General features: G+C 41.3%; 1 protein-coding gene across 1 annotated transcript in view; it reads right to left on the reverse strand.

Moving 5' to 3' along the window:
* Positions 1-17,645, reverse strand: part of LOC128745651 (serine-rich adhesin for platelets) — a 242,653-nt gene that overhangs the window by 53,252 nt on the left and 171,756 nt on the right. Inside the window, exons 12-15 of the mRNA XM_053842728.1 lie at positions 15,646-15,768; positions 14,874-15,293; positions 13,893-14,840; positions 6,315-6,440 (exon numbers count right to left, since the gene is read on the reverse strand). Coding sequence (XP_053698703.1) covers positions 6,315-6,440; positions 13,893-14,840; positions 14,874-15,293; positions 15,646-15,768 — 1,617 coding nt within the window. The remainder of the gene's footprint in view (positions 1-6,314; positions 6,441-13,892; positions 14,841-14,873; positions 15,294-15,645; positions 15,769-17,645) is intronic.

The raw sequence follows: 17,645 nt of genomic DNA on the forward strand, positions 1-17,645 counted from the left end.
TATTGTATCGTAATAAGGTGAAAAAATTCAATTGACCAATACTTATCTGCAATATGGCGTCCGCTCTTGAGCCTTTTAGCCCAAGATAAATTTTAACTGTTTTTGCTTTTTAATACAAGTTTTGCACCGAAAACTTCACTTGGTAGCACTTGATAACCATAAATATATGAATTTATGCAATCGCGTCACAAAGATATTACGTATTTATTTCCTTAAAGCTAGGAGGTAAGGGGGCTTGCGATTTTCAGTTCCTAACCTTTCAACTGTAGTTGTAGTCATCCATTGAATCTCACGACTCTATTTTCAAGTGTTATATCACTTAAACTAAAATTTTTGGTAGCCTAATCTATCTAACTTCTGGTCTAAATGCCATTAGTTCACCCCCGAAGATCCGGGGTATCACTTAACCTTCATTAGTGAAGATACTTCCAACGACTTAAATAAATCATTATCTATATGGGAATCGTTTGGTACGGGAGGCCCACTCTTTCTTCCTTCCCTTTAATTTTAGCGAGTTTAATGGAAATAGGTATTATTTCTGGTTTCTCTCGATTCTTTGGAATTCTCTCTGCGTTGAACGAAAAATGATTGATTCAGGTCATTATCCAAGATGCTTTCAAGAATTGGCTGCGTTAGCGGGAAAATAGGTTAGTCTAGACAAGTCTTTAATGTGGAGGAGATGCGGTTTCAACAAGATGGTGCAACGTGCCACAACGCGCCTGCCACAAATGCTTTATTGGAAGAAACACTTTGCACATATTGTGTAATAAACCAAGGTCTACCAAGGTCATGCGATTACAGTGTGACACATATATATTCGAACAAAAACAAATTTATATAATTTTGCAAATACAGTCATCCAAGTATTATGGGCCAGTTAAGCATGATGATGCTAAAAAATTAATGGTAGAAACACAGATTTAAATAATTTACAGTTTATTTATAACTCAATGGATTTAAAATATATCATAGTTTGATGCTCTGTAGGTAATCTTGTTCCAAAATTGCACACTTTTTTTGCAAAACAACAAAATGTAACCATATTCCATTCCCAGTATTATGGGTCACTTTTAAACCTGGTCAGAATTATGGGTACATTCCGGGTTTTATTTCGTGTGTATGGGTGTGTGCGAGAGGGTCGATGTGAGTATAAGTGGGTGGATGTGGGTGTGTGTGACAGTACTCGCGACTTAGGGATCTTGTTGTATCTTGTAATGTACTCAGCAACTATCTGAGTGAGTTGAGATTAGATTCACTGACGAGATTCAATCTACGATGGATGGTACTCAGTGCTGTGTTCGGATTTCGAGTGGGTTGTCAAGTTCATTCGAATCACACAGAGGACTTCGACAGGGTGATGGTCTCTATGGCGAACCAAGTATACAAAAGGCGGCTAAGGCTGAACGGATACGATAGACAAGGCATGTTGCAAGAACGCTGGACAACTACCCTGCAAAGATGATGTTTGCTTTAAATCCGGTAGGAACAAGACGACCAGGGGCGCAACGAGCAAAATGGTTAAACAAGGCGGAGCGAGATCTTTTGGAGAGTACATGGTGTCCGAGGAATTGGAGAGCATTGGCCCACAACCGAGTGCATTGGAGATCTTAGGACGCCAACTAAGTAAAGTAAATAAGTTCAGGAAGAAGAAAAGTATTTGGTCATGGCTTATTAGTTTTGTTGGTTTTTCGAAAATAACGCAGAACTGTACGGTACGGTAGACTGTGATTCCTCGTACCTTCCCGAACTTTCTCGGTTTGTCTTGCTTGATCAAGAGCGTGATGCAATACATTTAGTATCATAGTGTTTCGAATTCTGTATATTGATTTTCCTAGCCCGTTTTTTCGTTTTACTGAAAACAAATAACAATTTTAGTCAAAAGCAGCGTACCCTGTTGATCTATTTGTTTAGCCCATAATACTAGGAAAAGTGAATTTGGCTGTCAGTATTATGGGCCATTGTTTAACTTCGTATATTAAAGCGGAAAACGAATTCTTTTTTGTGACTTCACCGTAATTCAATGAATACATACCTATTCCCTCGATTTTCATCCATTTAGCATTCAGACACACAAATTTACGCCGATATTCAGTTTATAATTCACGACCGACTTTATAACTGCCGCAAAAATAACAACAAATCTTAATACTAACTTAAATTCATCCAAATTATGATATTTATTATCCTTGAGCTTCTGCTGCATGTATTCCCATATACAAAAATCCAGAGGTTCAACTCAGGAGTACTTGGAGGGCATTCCTTTTTCGATATGAAATCCGTCAGATTGGCTTTGCACCACGTCTGCACAAGATTTGCAGTGCGGGTAGGAGCTCCATCCTGTTGGAAGCAGCAATATTCTTCACCATACATTCCCTGAACGTAAGACATCAAATTTTGTTCTAAGACCATTTCCAGATAGTATTTTGCATCACTTTCACACTCTTTTCAATAAACACAAGAGGAAGTTTCCATTTCTGTGAAATGCCTCCCCATACCATGACCGCTGATGAATTTTGGTATCGTGGTACATTCCGCTTGTGCTTTGGAACATCCATGGTCGAAACCGACCACAACCGATCACTTGGACCATGATGCGGGGTTTAAAGAACAAACAAGTCCTCATCAGAAAAGATCACTTCGGAATCACCGTGTCGACGGAGCAGTAGTTTGCATCTTCCCTGCTGCTTTTGTTTTGTTGCTTCCGTTAATCCATGGATTTTACGTTTTTTAAATGCTTTCACATCCAAATTCATTTGCAAAATTCGACGAAAAAATTCCCTATTGATTTTCAGTCACGAAAAAAGTGCTGCATGCAGCACCGTTTCGGAATTTATTTATTGTCAACGACCGTAACTCGAACATCGGTACGTGTACATCGAACGATACACAATACGAAAATGAAACTACGTCAAGTAAGACTTAAGTCATGATGACACACATGGTATTAGTCTGATTGTATTAATTGTATATGCCGTTGCAAGCATAAAATGATTTTTGTTCGAATATATATGTCACACTGAAAGTGTCGTGGAACTATGTCTTGTGGGGTTATGTGAAGTCTCTGGTTTACGCTACAGAAGGTTGAGGTCTTGGAACACAACATTCGTAATCACTAATATTCGGCTTCCATTTCTTCAAACAGTGATCGAAAAGAATTGAAAACCAGCCAGAAATAATATCCAAAGAAACTATCAAAGAATTATACAAACTTATAGTAGGTAATTAAAACCGTTTTAATTTAAAATTCTATCCTCTATAAAAACACTCTTCATATGTGATGAGATTTTTTGTGTTCTATAGCACTTACTATAATTGAAAAAATCGCTCATTTTTTCATATTTCATTTTCTACTAAGACGCTCTAGAATAACTATTGTGATTACTTAAAACTCTTGAAAACAAATAATCCTAGAAAACAACCACTAATTTTTGTCTACAGCATAGGCATTTAATTTGAGAATAGGCTGCTAAACATTCCGAAGAAGGGCGTTACTGGGTTTGTTTTTCATCGAACTGTGATTTGGCTGTTTTTGAATGAGTACATTAGAAATGGGCATCGCATGACAGATTGTTTTTCCATCAGTCTTCTCCAAATGCCATCTAAGCAAAGTAGATTTTAATTCAACCATCCACTCCTCAGTAAAACCGATCGGAATTCCTAGCAACCACCGGTATTTTCCCATCGCCGACTAGGCCTTCAATCCACCATTAATCCACTAATCGTTTTCGCATTTCATCCACTTCTAACCAGGAAGGCGAAAACGATTAAATAAATCACTCGCTTGCTATCTGGGTAGGTTCTTGTACAGCAGAAGCGAAAAGCAGACCGACTTACTACGAGCCAGATGGATGTTCCCACTGACCGAAAAAAATAACGCCATCAATGAGTATTAACGGCTACCTAGGAAGTTGCCATGGACCAGGGAAATGCAGGACTATGACTTACCCGCATGTTGCCGTCGGAGTGTTATCTCGTGCTGCAAAACAGAACCTATTTACCGAATAATCAATTTGCTCTTCAGCAATCGGGAACAGTTTCAATGTTTCTTAATTTGGCTATGGTACAGAATGGCGTCTCGACATCGAAATGCTACAAGCAGATAACTGGATTTTTACAGTATCATTCATCTTGCTGGGAAAATAAACCATGCTCCTGCAGAGTACGGCATAACACCGGGGCTAGGATGTGGCCAGTGCAGCGGAACAAGCATACCTCTAGAATGCTTCGCCCACATTCATTGCGAAGAATATTTCCGCTTTGAAAAAAAAAATACAAGACCAGCCGGATGGAACTTTGCGCCTGAGAGAACTACGTATGGCGAAGAACATAAATACCACAAAGGTCACGCTGACCGACTGCGGAGATTCCCGTACCATTTCCACTACCTAGTGTTTACTGCAGAAAGTGCAGTAGAGGGAAAATATTTTCTATCGTGTTTACAAAATATTGCAGTTTACCTTGACGCATTGAAGTTTTACCATATCGCTTAAAAATAATTATTGGTCGACTACAGAAAATTAAAAATGCAAAACCAAAATATAAAATATTCATTTATCATCAGCTAGGTTCTAATAACATTGCGAAGAAAAGGCAGTAGAATACTATTTTGCTTTTTCGTACATACTGACATTTTTGAATTTATGACTTCAGAATGACTTTTATTTTTTACGCAGTAACGTATCAACATGATTCGAGGAAGGTACGACAATAGTTTAACAAGCTAGTCCTCGTATGTTCGATTGCGACTAGAAGAGGATGTAAGATCCAATAAGGTATTAGTAGCACTAGTTCCGCAATTGTTCTTTACTCTAACAGCCGTCTGTGAAGTTTGTCAAATAAAAACAGAAGATCAAGTTCCGAAAATGAAATATAGTACCAAAGCTTTGTTTTCCTGAATATATAAGAAATTGAATAGTTTTATTATATAAACAAAACACAATACTGTAAATATGGATACTGATAAAAAAATGTGGAAATGGGTTTCCCTAAAAAACGGAGATGAGAAAAAAGAAGCCTTCCTGCGGAGATCAATTTACGTAAAAAACAGTTCCCAAAGCCTATTTTTATACTGACCAACAAAATTCGTACTGGGAAAATCACTGGTGATATTTAATCGTATTTTTCCCATGAGCTGGAATTACTTGTAATATGAATAAACTGCCAATTTGGCTGTTCACTGAACTCCGAGCAGGGCTATAATTCACCATCGAGCACAAACGAAATATTATCGAATATTTTACGAAACGTGACATGAGTTTAAACAAACCGTTTCGGCCGGCTGTTTTTTTTTTTTTGTTTTCTCCGGAAGCATTCCGACGAGGGGAAGCACAATCTCTTGCTCGTGATACGTATCGTAATCCAAGACAAGTAGTCCTATCCACGGAAATAATGCCAATAAGTCGCTGCATCGTAAACCATGTATGTTGCTCCCATGTGGCAATTTGTTTTCGAATAAGCCAACCCCTTTTCGGTCATTCGGATTCGGCCTTTCTCTAAATCAGGACAATATTTACACGGTTCTTAACTACTTGTATCCGTTTTGGCCTGTTATTCTCTCGCTTTTTTAATGTCATCCTAAGACCCATTCTATTGGGGTCGAAATCGGTCCCCGGTTGAGTCTTCTCGTGCGCCTCGGCACACCAAACGCCTTGAATAAAGGAGTAAATTGGTTCTGTCACCTGCCTTTCCGAATCGGACAAAACCACACTAACTGACCTGCAATAAGCTGTGTAGAAGGCGTACAATTGCTACCAAGGGGTGTACTAAGGCCGTAACGGAAGTAACGCAAGCAATAATGATTTTATATTAAAAGTTAACTCTGCCGTGGCCTCAATCACTAGAGACGTCCGTGCTGAAAAATCTGCTTGTACAAAACTCACGTTTTCCCTTCCTTCACTCATTCTCAATGTCCACATTATGTGTCTTCCCCTTGAAAGAGCGAATAAATACAGCTTTCCATTTTCCAAATGTCTTTTTGCTGCCTTACTTGCTCGGAACGGTGCAGCAGATTCGAAAATAGACCGTTTGTTCGTTTGTTGGTTTTTTCTTTGGGATTCTTATTTTCTTCGGGCACCCGTTCTGAGGTGGGGTAGAAAGGACCCGAAAGTAAATCTAATAAAGGAAGGTTCAATGCGCATCAGACACCATGCCGTTCTCCTTCTCAGTCTCAGCTAGTTTTCCTCAACACCCAACCATTTCGGCTTGCCATCTGGCATGCACTCACTACCTAACCAAGCCAACCAAGACTGATCCATGCTTCGTCGCCTGGGGACGGTTGTTTTCCACCCAGGAAGAAAATTTACTAAAGCACCTACCTGTCCTCTTTTCTGCTTCATTAATCGCTATGTCCTCGAGAATCGTCGGTTCCGAGCGTCCTTTCTGATTTACACTGTAAGCGATCAGGTGAAGGGTTGGCGCGAACGAATCGCTCGGGATTAGCTCTGAAATGGTCGTGAAGAAAGGGAAAAGAAAGTTTTATGATCCGGGTGCGTTCAGTGCGAATTATAGAATGAATTGCTGTTGAAAATCGAAATGTTTGCGCTTTGCTAGATGTTTTATTTTTTCACTATTTGAAACCGATGAAGAATAGATAAGATTAATTTCCTATCCTTATTTTCAGTTAGCTAGGCGATAAATCTATTTTGAAGGAACTTTACGCGTATGTATTTTAGATATTTTCATTTAATTTTGTCATGCCCAAAATACGCACACGAAATATTCAAAAACATATTTTTAAAACTTTCAAAATCGATTTTCGCAGTACTACGTTTTACCGCAGGGTGTCATTCCATAATTTAGATAACAGTTACCATCACAAAACTTTGAATGATTTTGGACGTTAATAGCTCTGCCAATTATGAAAGGATTTTAATGGTTCAAATACCGATCGATTCATAATAGAAGTAGCAATTATATGCGTTTTACTATTAACACTATTAACTGTGACAGTTGGGCATTACCCTGTCATTGGGTAGTTGCTCGAAATCGGTCGGAAAAAGGTAAATATATTTTTTATGTTTGTAAGAACGATACGTGTTGTGCCCTGTGTTAATAGTGTCGTCAGTTCTTCCGTTAGCGCAAAAAGTGAAAATAAAAGCTTATATGCGTTTTACTATAATTTTCTTTTTCAAGCACCAAATAATGAAAATTAACGGAAAGTCAGACAGATAGACAGACGAGCATTGGAATCAAACAGTTGAATCGGGCGTCGAATCGAACAGTTAAGTCAAGAGTCGAGCAGTCTAATCGACCAGATGAATCAAACTGTGCAGACAGACAGACAGACAGACAGACAGACAGACAGACAGACAGACAGACAGACAGACAGACAGACAGACAGACAGACAGACAGACAGACAGACAGACAGACAGACAGACAGACAGACAGACAGACAGACAGACAGACAGACAGACAGACAGACAGACAGACAGACAGACAGACAGACAGACAGACAGACAGACAGACAGACAGACAGACAGACAGACAGACAGACAGACAGACAGACAGACAGACAGACAGACAGACAGACAGACAGACAGACAGACAGACAGACAGACAGACAGACAGACAGACAGACAGACAGACAGACAGACAGACAGACAGACAGACAGACAGACAGACAGACAGACAGACAGACAGACAGACAGACAGACAGACAGACAGACAGACAGACAGACAGACAGACAGACAGACAGACAGACAGACAGACAGACAGACAGACAGACAGACAGACAGACAGACAGACAGACAGACAGACAGACAGACAGACAGACAGACAGACAGACAGACAGACAGACAGACAGACAGACAGACAGACAGACAGACAGACAGACAGACAGACAGACAGACAGACAGACAGACAGACAGACAGACAGACAGACAGACAGACAGACAGACAGACAGACAGACAGACAGACAGACAGACAGACAGACAGACAGACAGACAGACAGACAGACAGACAGACAGACAGACAGACAGACAGACAGACAGACAGACAGACAGACAGACAGACAGACAGACAGACAGACAGACAGACAGACAGACAGACAGACAGACAGACAGACAGACAGACAGACAGACAGACAGACAGACAGACAGACAGACAGACAGACAGACAGACAGACAGACAGACAGACAGACAGACAGACAGACAGACAGACAGACAGACAGACAGACAGACAGACAGACAGACAGACAGACAGACAGACAGACAGACAGACAGACAGACAGACAGACAGACAGACAGACAGACAGACAGACAGACAGACAGACAGACAGACAGACAGACAGACAGACAGACAGACAGACAGACAGACAGACAGACAGACAGACAGACAGACAGACAGACAGACAGACAGACAGACAGACAGACAGACAGACAGACAGACAGACAGACAGACAGACAGACAGACAGACAGACAGACAGACAGACAGACAGACAGACAGACAGACAGACAGACAGACAGACAGACAGACAGACAGACAGACAGACAGACAGACAGACAGACAGACAGACAGACAGACAGACAGACAGACAGACAGACAGACAGACAGACAGACAGACAGACAGACAGACAGACAGACAGACAGACAGACAGACAGACAGACAGACAGACAGACAGACAGACAGACAGACAGACAGACAGACAGACAGACAGACAGACAGACAGACAGACAGACAGACAGACAGACAGACAGACAGACAGACAGACAGACAGACAGACAGACAGACAGACAGACAGACAGACAGACAGACAGACAGACAGACAGACAGACAGACAGACAGACAGACAGACAGACAGACAGACAGACAGACAGACAGACAGACAGACAGACAGACAGACAGACAGACAGACAGACAGACAGACAGACAGACAGACAGACAGACAGACAGACAGACAGACAGACAGACAGACAGACAGACAGACAGACAGACAGACAGACAGACAGACAGACAGACAGACAGACAGACAGACAGACAGACAGACAGACAGACAGACAGACAGACAGACAGACAGACAGACAGACAGACAGACAGACAGACAGACAGACAGACAGACAGACAGACAGACAGACAGACAGACAGACAGACAGACAGACAGACAGACAGACAGACAGACAGACAGACAGACAGACAGACAGACAGACAGACAGACAGACAGACAGACAGACAGACAGACAGACAGACAGACAGACAGACAGACAGACAGACAGACAGACAGACAGACAGACAGACAGACAGACAGACAGACAGACAGACAGACAGACAGACAGACAGACAGACAGACAGACAGACAGACAGACAGACAGACAGACAGACAGACAGACAGACAGACAGACAGACAGACAGACAGACAGACAGACAGACAGACAGACAGACAGACAGACAGACAGACAGACAGACAGACAGACAGACAGACAGACAGACAGACAGACAGACAGACAGACAGACAGACAGACAGACAGACAGACAGACAGACAGACAGACAGACAGACAGACAGACAGACAGACAGACAGACAGACAGACAGACAGACAGACAGACAGACAGACAGACAGACAGACAGACAGACAGACAGACAGACAGACAGACAGACAGACAGACAGACAGACAGACAGACAGACAGACAGACAGACAGACAGACAGACAGACAGACAGACAGACAGACAGACAGACAGACAGACAGACAGACAGACAGACAGACAGACAGACAGACAGACAGACAGACAGACAGACAGACAGACAGACAGACAGACAGACAGACAGACAGACAGACAGACAGACAGACAGACAGACAGACAGACAGACAGACAGACAGACAGACAGACAGACAGACAGACAGACAGACAGACAGACAGACAGACAGACAGACAGACAGACAGACAGACAGACAGACAGACAGACAGACAGACAGACAGACAGACAGACAGACAGACAGACAGACAGACAGACAGACAGACAGACAGACAGACAGACAGACAGACAGACAGACAGACAGACAGACAGACAGACAGACAGACAGACAGACAGACAGACAGACAGACAGACAGACAGACAGACAGACAGACAGACAGACAGACAGACAGACAGACAGACAGACAGACAGACAGACAGACAGACAGACAGACAGACAGACAGACAGACAGACAGACAGACAGACAGACAGACAGACAGACAGACAGACAGACAGACAGCTATTGCGCACCGCCTAGATGAACCGTACAGCACTTCCAACTGGACGCGTTGACCGAGAATCTCATCGGACAAAGGCCGACCATCGTTGCGTGTGACTTTGACGCTTGGACTGTGGAGTGGAGTAGCAAATGCACTAACTCAGGCGTTACAGTCTTTTAGAAGCCCTGGGTAAGCTGGAAGTTGCATTGTTCAACAAAGGTAACGATAGCACTTTTCGTAAAGACGGTCGCGAATCCATCATGGATGTCACTTTTGGCAGTCCATCCCTGATGTCGAACATAAATTGGAGGGTCTGTGAAGGGTATACCCATAGCTATCACCAGGTGATTAAATATAGTAGGTATCAGCCGACGCAATCCGATGATAATACAGAGAGCTAGAACCTACGAGCGGAAGTGGAAGGCGATGGCCTTTGACAGGGATCTTTTCGTCGAGGCACTCCTGGTGGACGGCGGAAGATCGATCTTGAATGCGAACGAGTTGTCGGATATGTTGATCAGGGCATGTGATACTGCCATGCCCTGAAAACAGGAACCGAGAAATGAGCGGCGGTGAGATTATTGGTTGAATGAGACAATAAGCAACCTTCGTGCTAGTTGTCTCAGAGCCTGAAGATCGAGAAAAGCGTAGCGCGGCGTTCAGCGTGCCCAGAGCTGCTTTGAAACGTGAGATAAAACTGAGTAAACGTAACTGCTTCAAGGAGTTATGCCGAGAAGCTGGTGCCCTAGCGACAGCCATGGAGTTGCGCCCGGATAAGCTGAAAGCTATCGTGAAGTGGCTTTTCTCGAGGCACGACCCTACGATGTCTTCCCTAGGGTTTGCCTGGAGTTCCTCGAACATGTCCAGACACGACCAGCGTGATATTAGGTAGTAGATAAGCCTTCCAAAGTGGCCATTTCTCTCGGGGTCACTTAAACCGGAACATTTCCACATGGTCCCAATATAACTCAAAATCACTAAAATAGTCGTCAACGGGTATTTGATACAAAAAAAGCTAATACTGACTACGATTTAGATTGGTTTGAGAAGGGTTGTTGAAGATTATTATTTAATTTGTATGAGCAATTAGCTTTTTAAAACATTGGAAGGGCGTAACTCTAAACTTTGTCCGACATTTTTTTTCAAATACGGCTCAAAAATGTAGGATGGCAATACAAATGAACTGGTATTTACCGTTTTAATGGCTTATTTTCTTTTTTAACCGTTATGTGTGCGACAAAAAAAACACCTTTAGCAGGGCGACAAGGGTACCCGGGTACCCAAAATTGATATTGTTATAACATCAACAATTTTAAATCGATTTCGACGAAATAGGTGTCATTTGAATCGTATATTTATCTAGTTTTGAATCATTTGGCCATTTGGCCACTAAAAGACATACGGAGCCCGAAAATCCGGAATTCCGACAGAGTGTCCGCTGTGAGGAAGAGAAATGATTGTATTGCAGCAAAATCAGTCATGCGGATATAAAAACTCTAAAGATTCGTACAATGTACTATTTCATATAATGAGATGAATCAGGTTGGCCATTCCGAAGTAGGTTCCTGTGGGGTCATGGGTGGCCAGTCCAGGATTGGAGGTAAAACCTAGCAATATGGGTATCAAAGTTCTTGGAATTAGTTCGGTAGGTGATATTTTTTACATTTCGATGTATTTTGATTGGTTATTTCGAAAATGGTTTCTACGGGGTCACAGATGATACCGCAGGATTCAAGATAATGCTTAGCATTATCAGAACCGTTCAAAACGTAGAACCATCCGTTATACATTTGGAACCAGTTCCGAAATTATTAATCAGTACTAAACTGGCCATATCCGTTCAAAACATCTAAAAGATCCGCTAAACCAATTCTAATATTGGATTTGGCACCCAACTGGCCATCTGTAATCCTACAGAGACCCAATTCTGGAATGGCCAATGCGATCTAAAGTCACCAATTTATATAATAAGATGAAAAAAGGGTCCACAATGTCAAGTTCAAAACTAATAGCTTTACTGAAGGCTGATATTCTTTCAAAACAAGCGGCTTTCCACGTTTTACCGGACGTTGCTCCGGAATTACCGATTCCCGGGAACTACATGTCATTTGATGGCCAAATGCTTTATCTAATCAAAACTAGATAAATGTACGAATCAAATGCCACTGGTTTCAGCCAAATCGGTTCAAGATACCCAAAGTTATGAGCATTGCAAATCATGGGTACCCGGGTACCCTTGTCGCCCTCCTACGTAATAAAAAAATTCAAGTGACTCTCATTGCTAAACCCCTTTATGGATATGCACCAAAAAAACCTCAATTACTTAAGATCAACGAGTTTTACGATGTTGCAAAATTTCAATGACGTATGTTTTAAATTGAATGAGTTATAACTATTTTAAAACTGTAAAGGTACCCGGGTACCCTGTCGCTCACATAACGGTTAATAACGGTCAGAGGAACACCGTCGATCAATTACAAGTTTGTCATGGAGTCATCCGAGAGGCAAAACTCAATACTCCTCCTTTATTCTGGTTTTTGACAGAAGGCTCGTTTACCCCTCGGGTGTTTTTATTCTCTTTCTGATTTACTTGCATATGACTATACGCGGTCATAACTTAAACTATTTGGGAGAAAGTGTCTGATGCGAAAAATAATTAATTGGATAAACTGGAAAATTTCGATATAGACCAAAAATATATCAGGCGTATAGTCAAATACAAGTAAATAAGAAAGAAAAAGCACACCTGGCGGTGGTTTTAATTCGAATCTTGCCAAGCGGCAGTCAGCAACGCAACTTTATTTCTATCGCACTGACTGTGTAGATAACAGTATAGAAACAAAGAGCAGTCATACAAATATAATATCGTCGCATGGGAACAAGTGTGCAATGCATATTAGGGTGATGATAGAATTGGGAGAGTAACCCAAAATTAGGTATTAGACTACGTAATATAACGGGCGGTAGTAACTTAGTGAGTAAAACATTCGGGTATCAATCGAAAGAGCGTGGGTGCGAAGCCCACCTGTCATTGCGCAACCTGATGACACATTCCAGCGTTACGGGACACCATCCCTACTATGTAAATCAGTTGCTATTTCATCAAATCCCTGGAATTCAAGTGGAAGATCATGTCTTCGTTAATCAACTATTTTACAAGGTATTTGCCAAAAAGCTGGTGAAACAGGAAGCATTTCTCACAGTAAAAATAGATGCTAATTCTGTCCCGTAACGCTTGAATGTGTCTGATATATTTTTGGTTTAAATCGAAATTTTTTAATTCATCCAAATAATTATTATTCGCATTGAATGCTTTTTCCCTTTCTAAAAAATTATTTTTGATCACGATCGTTTGATAAATTCCGATTAAGCTATATTTTTGCGTTGAGAATTCTTCCATGATAAAACAAGCGGTAAGCGTAGAATTGATCAACCGAATGGTTTATAGCCTTTTTTGAGAATGGAGTTTATAAATAAAACAACAATATTAAAATATGATACTTTGGTTTATGAGTATTTTGAATTAAGGATTCCCGTTAACGCCGTTCCAAATAAATACTTCATTCCCATTCGCACCTTAAATGCACCATCCCTTCAAATGCACCTAGCCTAGCACAGGAAGTGATTCGCACAGAATCAAAGAGTGGCGCAGCATGAAAGGTTTTTCTTCTCTTAAAAATACACAAACATACGAAACGTTTAATGGAATGCACTCACCTGACAAATCAATGCGAAACAAAGGAACATCGTTAAGTGCACTTGTGATGTTCAGCCGAAGCTTTCGAGTTCTCGAGTCGTAGGCTTCGAGAAAAAAATGCTGCGGCAAACCACCGTCATATCCTGCCACACACTCGAGCTCCATCGTCGTTGGCACCTCAACGCTCTCCATATAATGACTAAACGAGTGTATACTGGTACCGGGGCTGTGCTTGGAAGCACCTGCATCAGCGTTCCTCGTTTCCTCCCCCACTGCAGGGCTGTCAATCGAGTGGTACCGGTTCAGGCGAATATTGTTCGATCTCAATTTCGCTGCAGTTGGTACATCCCATTTCGTGCTATGATAATTATCGTTTCGACGGTTGAAGCCAGCAGCAAGGCTACTACTAGAACTACTGCTGCTGCTGCTGCTGCTACTGCCTCCAGAACCGATAGTTCTAACGTCATTCTCGTCCATACTGCTCGAGCTAGTGCTATTGAAAATTTCATCATCATCGCCATCATCGAAATGTGTTTTATTTATTTCATTTCCCAAATTTTCATTAGAACGTTTCTCTCTTTTCATCAGTCTGTGATTAGCATCGATCGGCACACTGTCTGATTGCTCCGTTTCACCGCCGCTGGCAGGATAGAAGCTCTCACCTACTAGTGTTATGGTGTTAAGCAAATTCGTGCCACTATTTCTTTCGATATTTGAAATGGTTTTTCTCTTGCTTCCTATACTGGCCTCATTCTGAGCCATCGCTTCCAAGGAAGACGGCCGCCCCGATGACGAGGCAGCCGTTTGCGAAGCGGATGTTGCGAACGATGTTGATATTTGGGCGGCCAGTCGTGGCTCCCCTCTCTCTTCGCCCTCATCTGTATCTGCTATTGCTTCGTCCGAGGTTAATCCCACGTTATGACTAGCTGCACTAATTCTTCCGTGGCTAACACCCATTCCGAGTCCTGCTCTGCTACTTCCGCTTCTACTGCTACTTCCACCGCTTCTACCACTGGCATTTTGAGTAGTATTTTTCTGTTTGATCTGCTCTCGCCTTCTCGATAGCGCATCGTTGGTGCCGGCATGAGACGTACTTTTCTGATTAAATTTTGTAATATTCGTTCGCTCGTTTGACACGTTCCGATCTTTAACGAATTGTGTGCTGAAATAATTAGATTCCCGATAATGCTGACCTATGGTGGCACCATTAGATGCCGCCAGTGACGACGACGCTGACGATGAAGACGAAAACCCCGAGGCTGCGGCCGTGTCTACTTCGCCTAGTGCCGGCACACCATAGTAGGACGACGAGGACGAAGATGAAGATGCTGACGCTGCAGATGAATTGAATGTAGTGCTGTGACTTGCCAGCAAAGTGGAATAAGGGCGTAGGGTGCAATTACGCAGAGGCGCTGGTTTGGCTGCGGTTTTGTTGTTCATTCCAATTTGGGCGGCAGTAAGGAGAAGTAAAGATATGAGTAAATTGTTCATTTTCTGCTGGAGCACAATAACCTCGATAAGTTTTAGGAGAGGATATTACGACAAAGCTGCTTAAACGAAAGTTTGACAAAGTTCACGTTTTGGCCTGCAGTAAACAAAAATGTTTTCTTCAACCTCCCGGGCTACGACACCGGACGGTCTGATAATTAGGTGAAAATTGGATCGAAAATTCACGAGTAAGCAGTTTTTCATCCTCTTCTCTAACGGCATAAGAATAAAACGATTCCTAAATTGAAACAGCAATACGATAAAGAAAACAAGCCCGGTTGTTACCTGCAGGGACAACTTGGAACAGACACGGTTCAAGCTGCTTTCCGATCGAGTTTTTTCCCCAACAAGCTAGCGTTCCATAGTCTCTCTCACTTTTTGGTGTGTACGGCAGCTCGTAGATGGTTTCTGAAATTGAAGGAAAAGTGATTAAATGCATTGCATTTTGGTGCACGAAATGTGTTTAATTTTAGTTCATTTTTAAATAACTCGTTTTGTTGTGATGCAACTTTCATAAATATCGACAATTAGTTACTACTGGCTGATTATGTTTATCATTTCCATCAATGTGTTTTTGAATACTAAAAGTAAAAGTACCTACAAAAAAATGTTTTTTTAAAATATATTTTTATAATTCTCGGCTCACGGAACTCAGAGTAAAAGTAATACAGGACCGAATATTGTCATATAATTTGATGGAATTGGATGCAATACATTTAGTAAATTCTATGCTCTTTAAAATAATAAATGTAGAAATAAGGCCATTACAAATATTTTGTAAAGCTTTTGTTCTTCCGGTGTTAAGCAACTGAAGGGGCGGGGGAGGGGTAGGGGTGAAAAAAACAGAGTTTTTTTTAGTCGAACAAAAAAAATGCGATTTAAGCATTTTCACTTAAAGTTTAAACGTGAAAACCAAATCAATTCCTTCTTTTCACATACACATTATTATTTTCCATACAAAAACTTGCAAAAAGGAAGACAAAAATGATGAGAAAAAATTTCTGTAGACTTTCGAAAATTCCATTGTTCGAATTTCCATTTTTGTTTCGTGTTAGAAGCGTTAACTTCACTCGTACACTAATTTTTCGAGTTCTTGAGGCTGTAGAGCCCACAGACAATTGATTTTATAAAAAAATGACTTATATCCCACAAAGTATTGTTTTGTCCCCCCATTTGGTAAGCCAATTTCCAAGGGGGAGGGAGAGGGTGACAAAAGTTTTAATAATAATTTGCAATGACCTAATTGCCAACAATATCAGAATTCTGGTGAAAAAAACAATGTTTTATTAAAATCACCATCGAAATATTTTCAAAGCTAACGAATATTGACCATATTTTCACTAGAAAAATGAGTTTTAAACCCTAAAACCTGACCTAGAAAATGAGTGCATGAAAACCTAACGTTATGAACCTTTTCTATTCTGTTTCCAAAATTCAGTAGATAAAAATCTATAAGAATCAGTCCAAACATCATGCAGTTCGACACTATAACATCAACACTGGAAAGCGATAAAGATAAAACTGAACGAAATGAGACATCCTTTTTTGAGTCCACTTTTTCGTAATTAAGCTATCATTTATCATATATACGATCTTCGTAACAATTGAATTCACATCGTACATTTTTTTCGGTCACACGATAGTTGAGTTAAAGCACTGATGATAAGTCTCGCGTTTATCATCGTTTCCACCGCGCTAGTTGACGTCTCCAGAAATACGTTACCACGTTAGTGGTCGTTGTGCTTCTAATGGATTCTTAATTGATGTTTTCACCGATTGGACCGTTCGTTCCCATGCACCGCCGTAATGCGGAGCACCAGGTAGGAAAACGATCAACGAATATGATTCTCAAATTGATCGTTTGTCTCGTGAAAATTCAAACATTCAGCTCGGATGTTTAAACATCTGCGTATAAACGGAGTCAGTTAGACCTTCAGCAGCATCGACGGACATGGAATACTATACATTAAACGCAGCTATCCTAACTAAAGATCTTAGTTTTGCAAATTCGTAATGTTGCCTCATTGATAGCAGTTTCCTAATTATAGTAACAAAAACAATGATGAATCTAATCGACTAGCAGGAAGTTAATTCAAAACTAGCTGGGTAAGATTGTTGAATACTTGGTTCTCTATTTCAACCACTTTGCTTTGCTCATTGAGTTCTGATTGTTGTACTTTCGGGGACAATTTACAATTTACAAACCGCGATGGCCTTAGGCCAACTTTTTTTCACGCGGGGGATACGTGATTTCAAAAATCATCGTAAAAAGAAACCGCGTCATA

Source organism: Sabethes cyaneus, chromosome 1 (assembly GCF_943734655.1).
Source record: "Sabethes cyaneus chromosome 1, idSabCyanKW18_F2, whole genome shotgun sequence".
Taxonomy (NCBI): Eukaryota; Metazoa; Arthropoda; class Insecta; order Diptera; family Culicidae; genus Sabethes; species Sabethes cyaneus.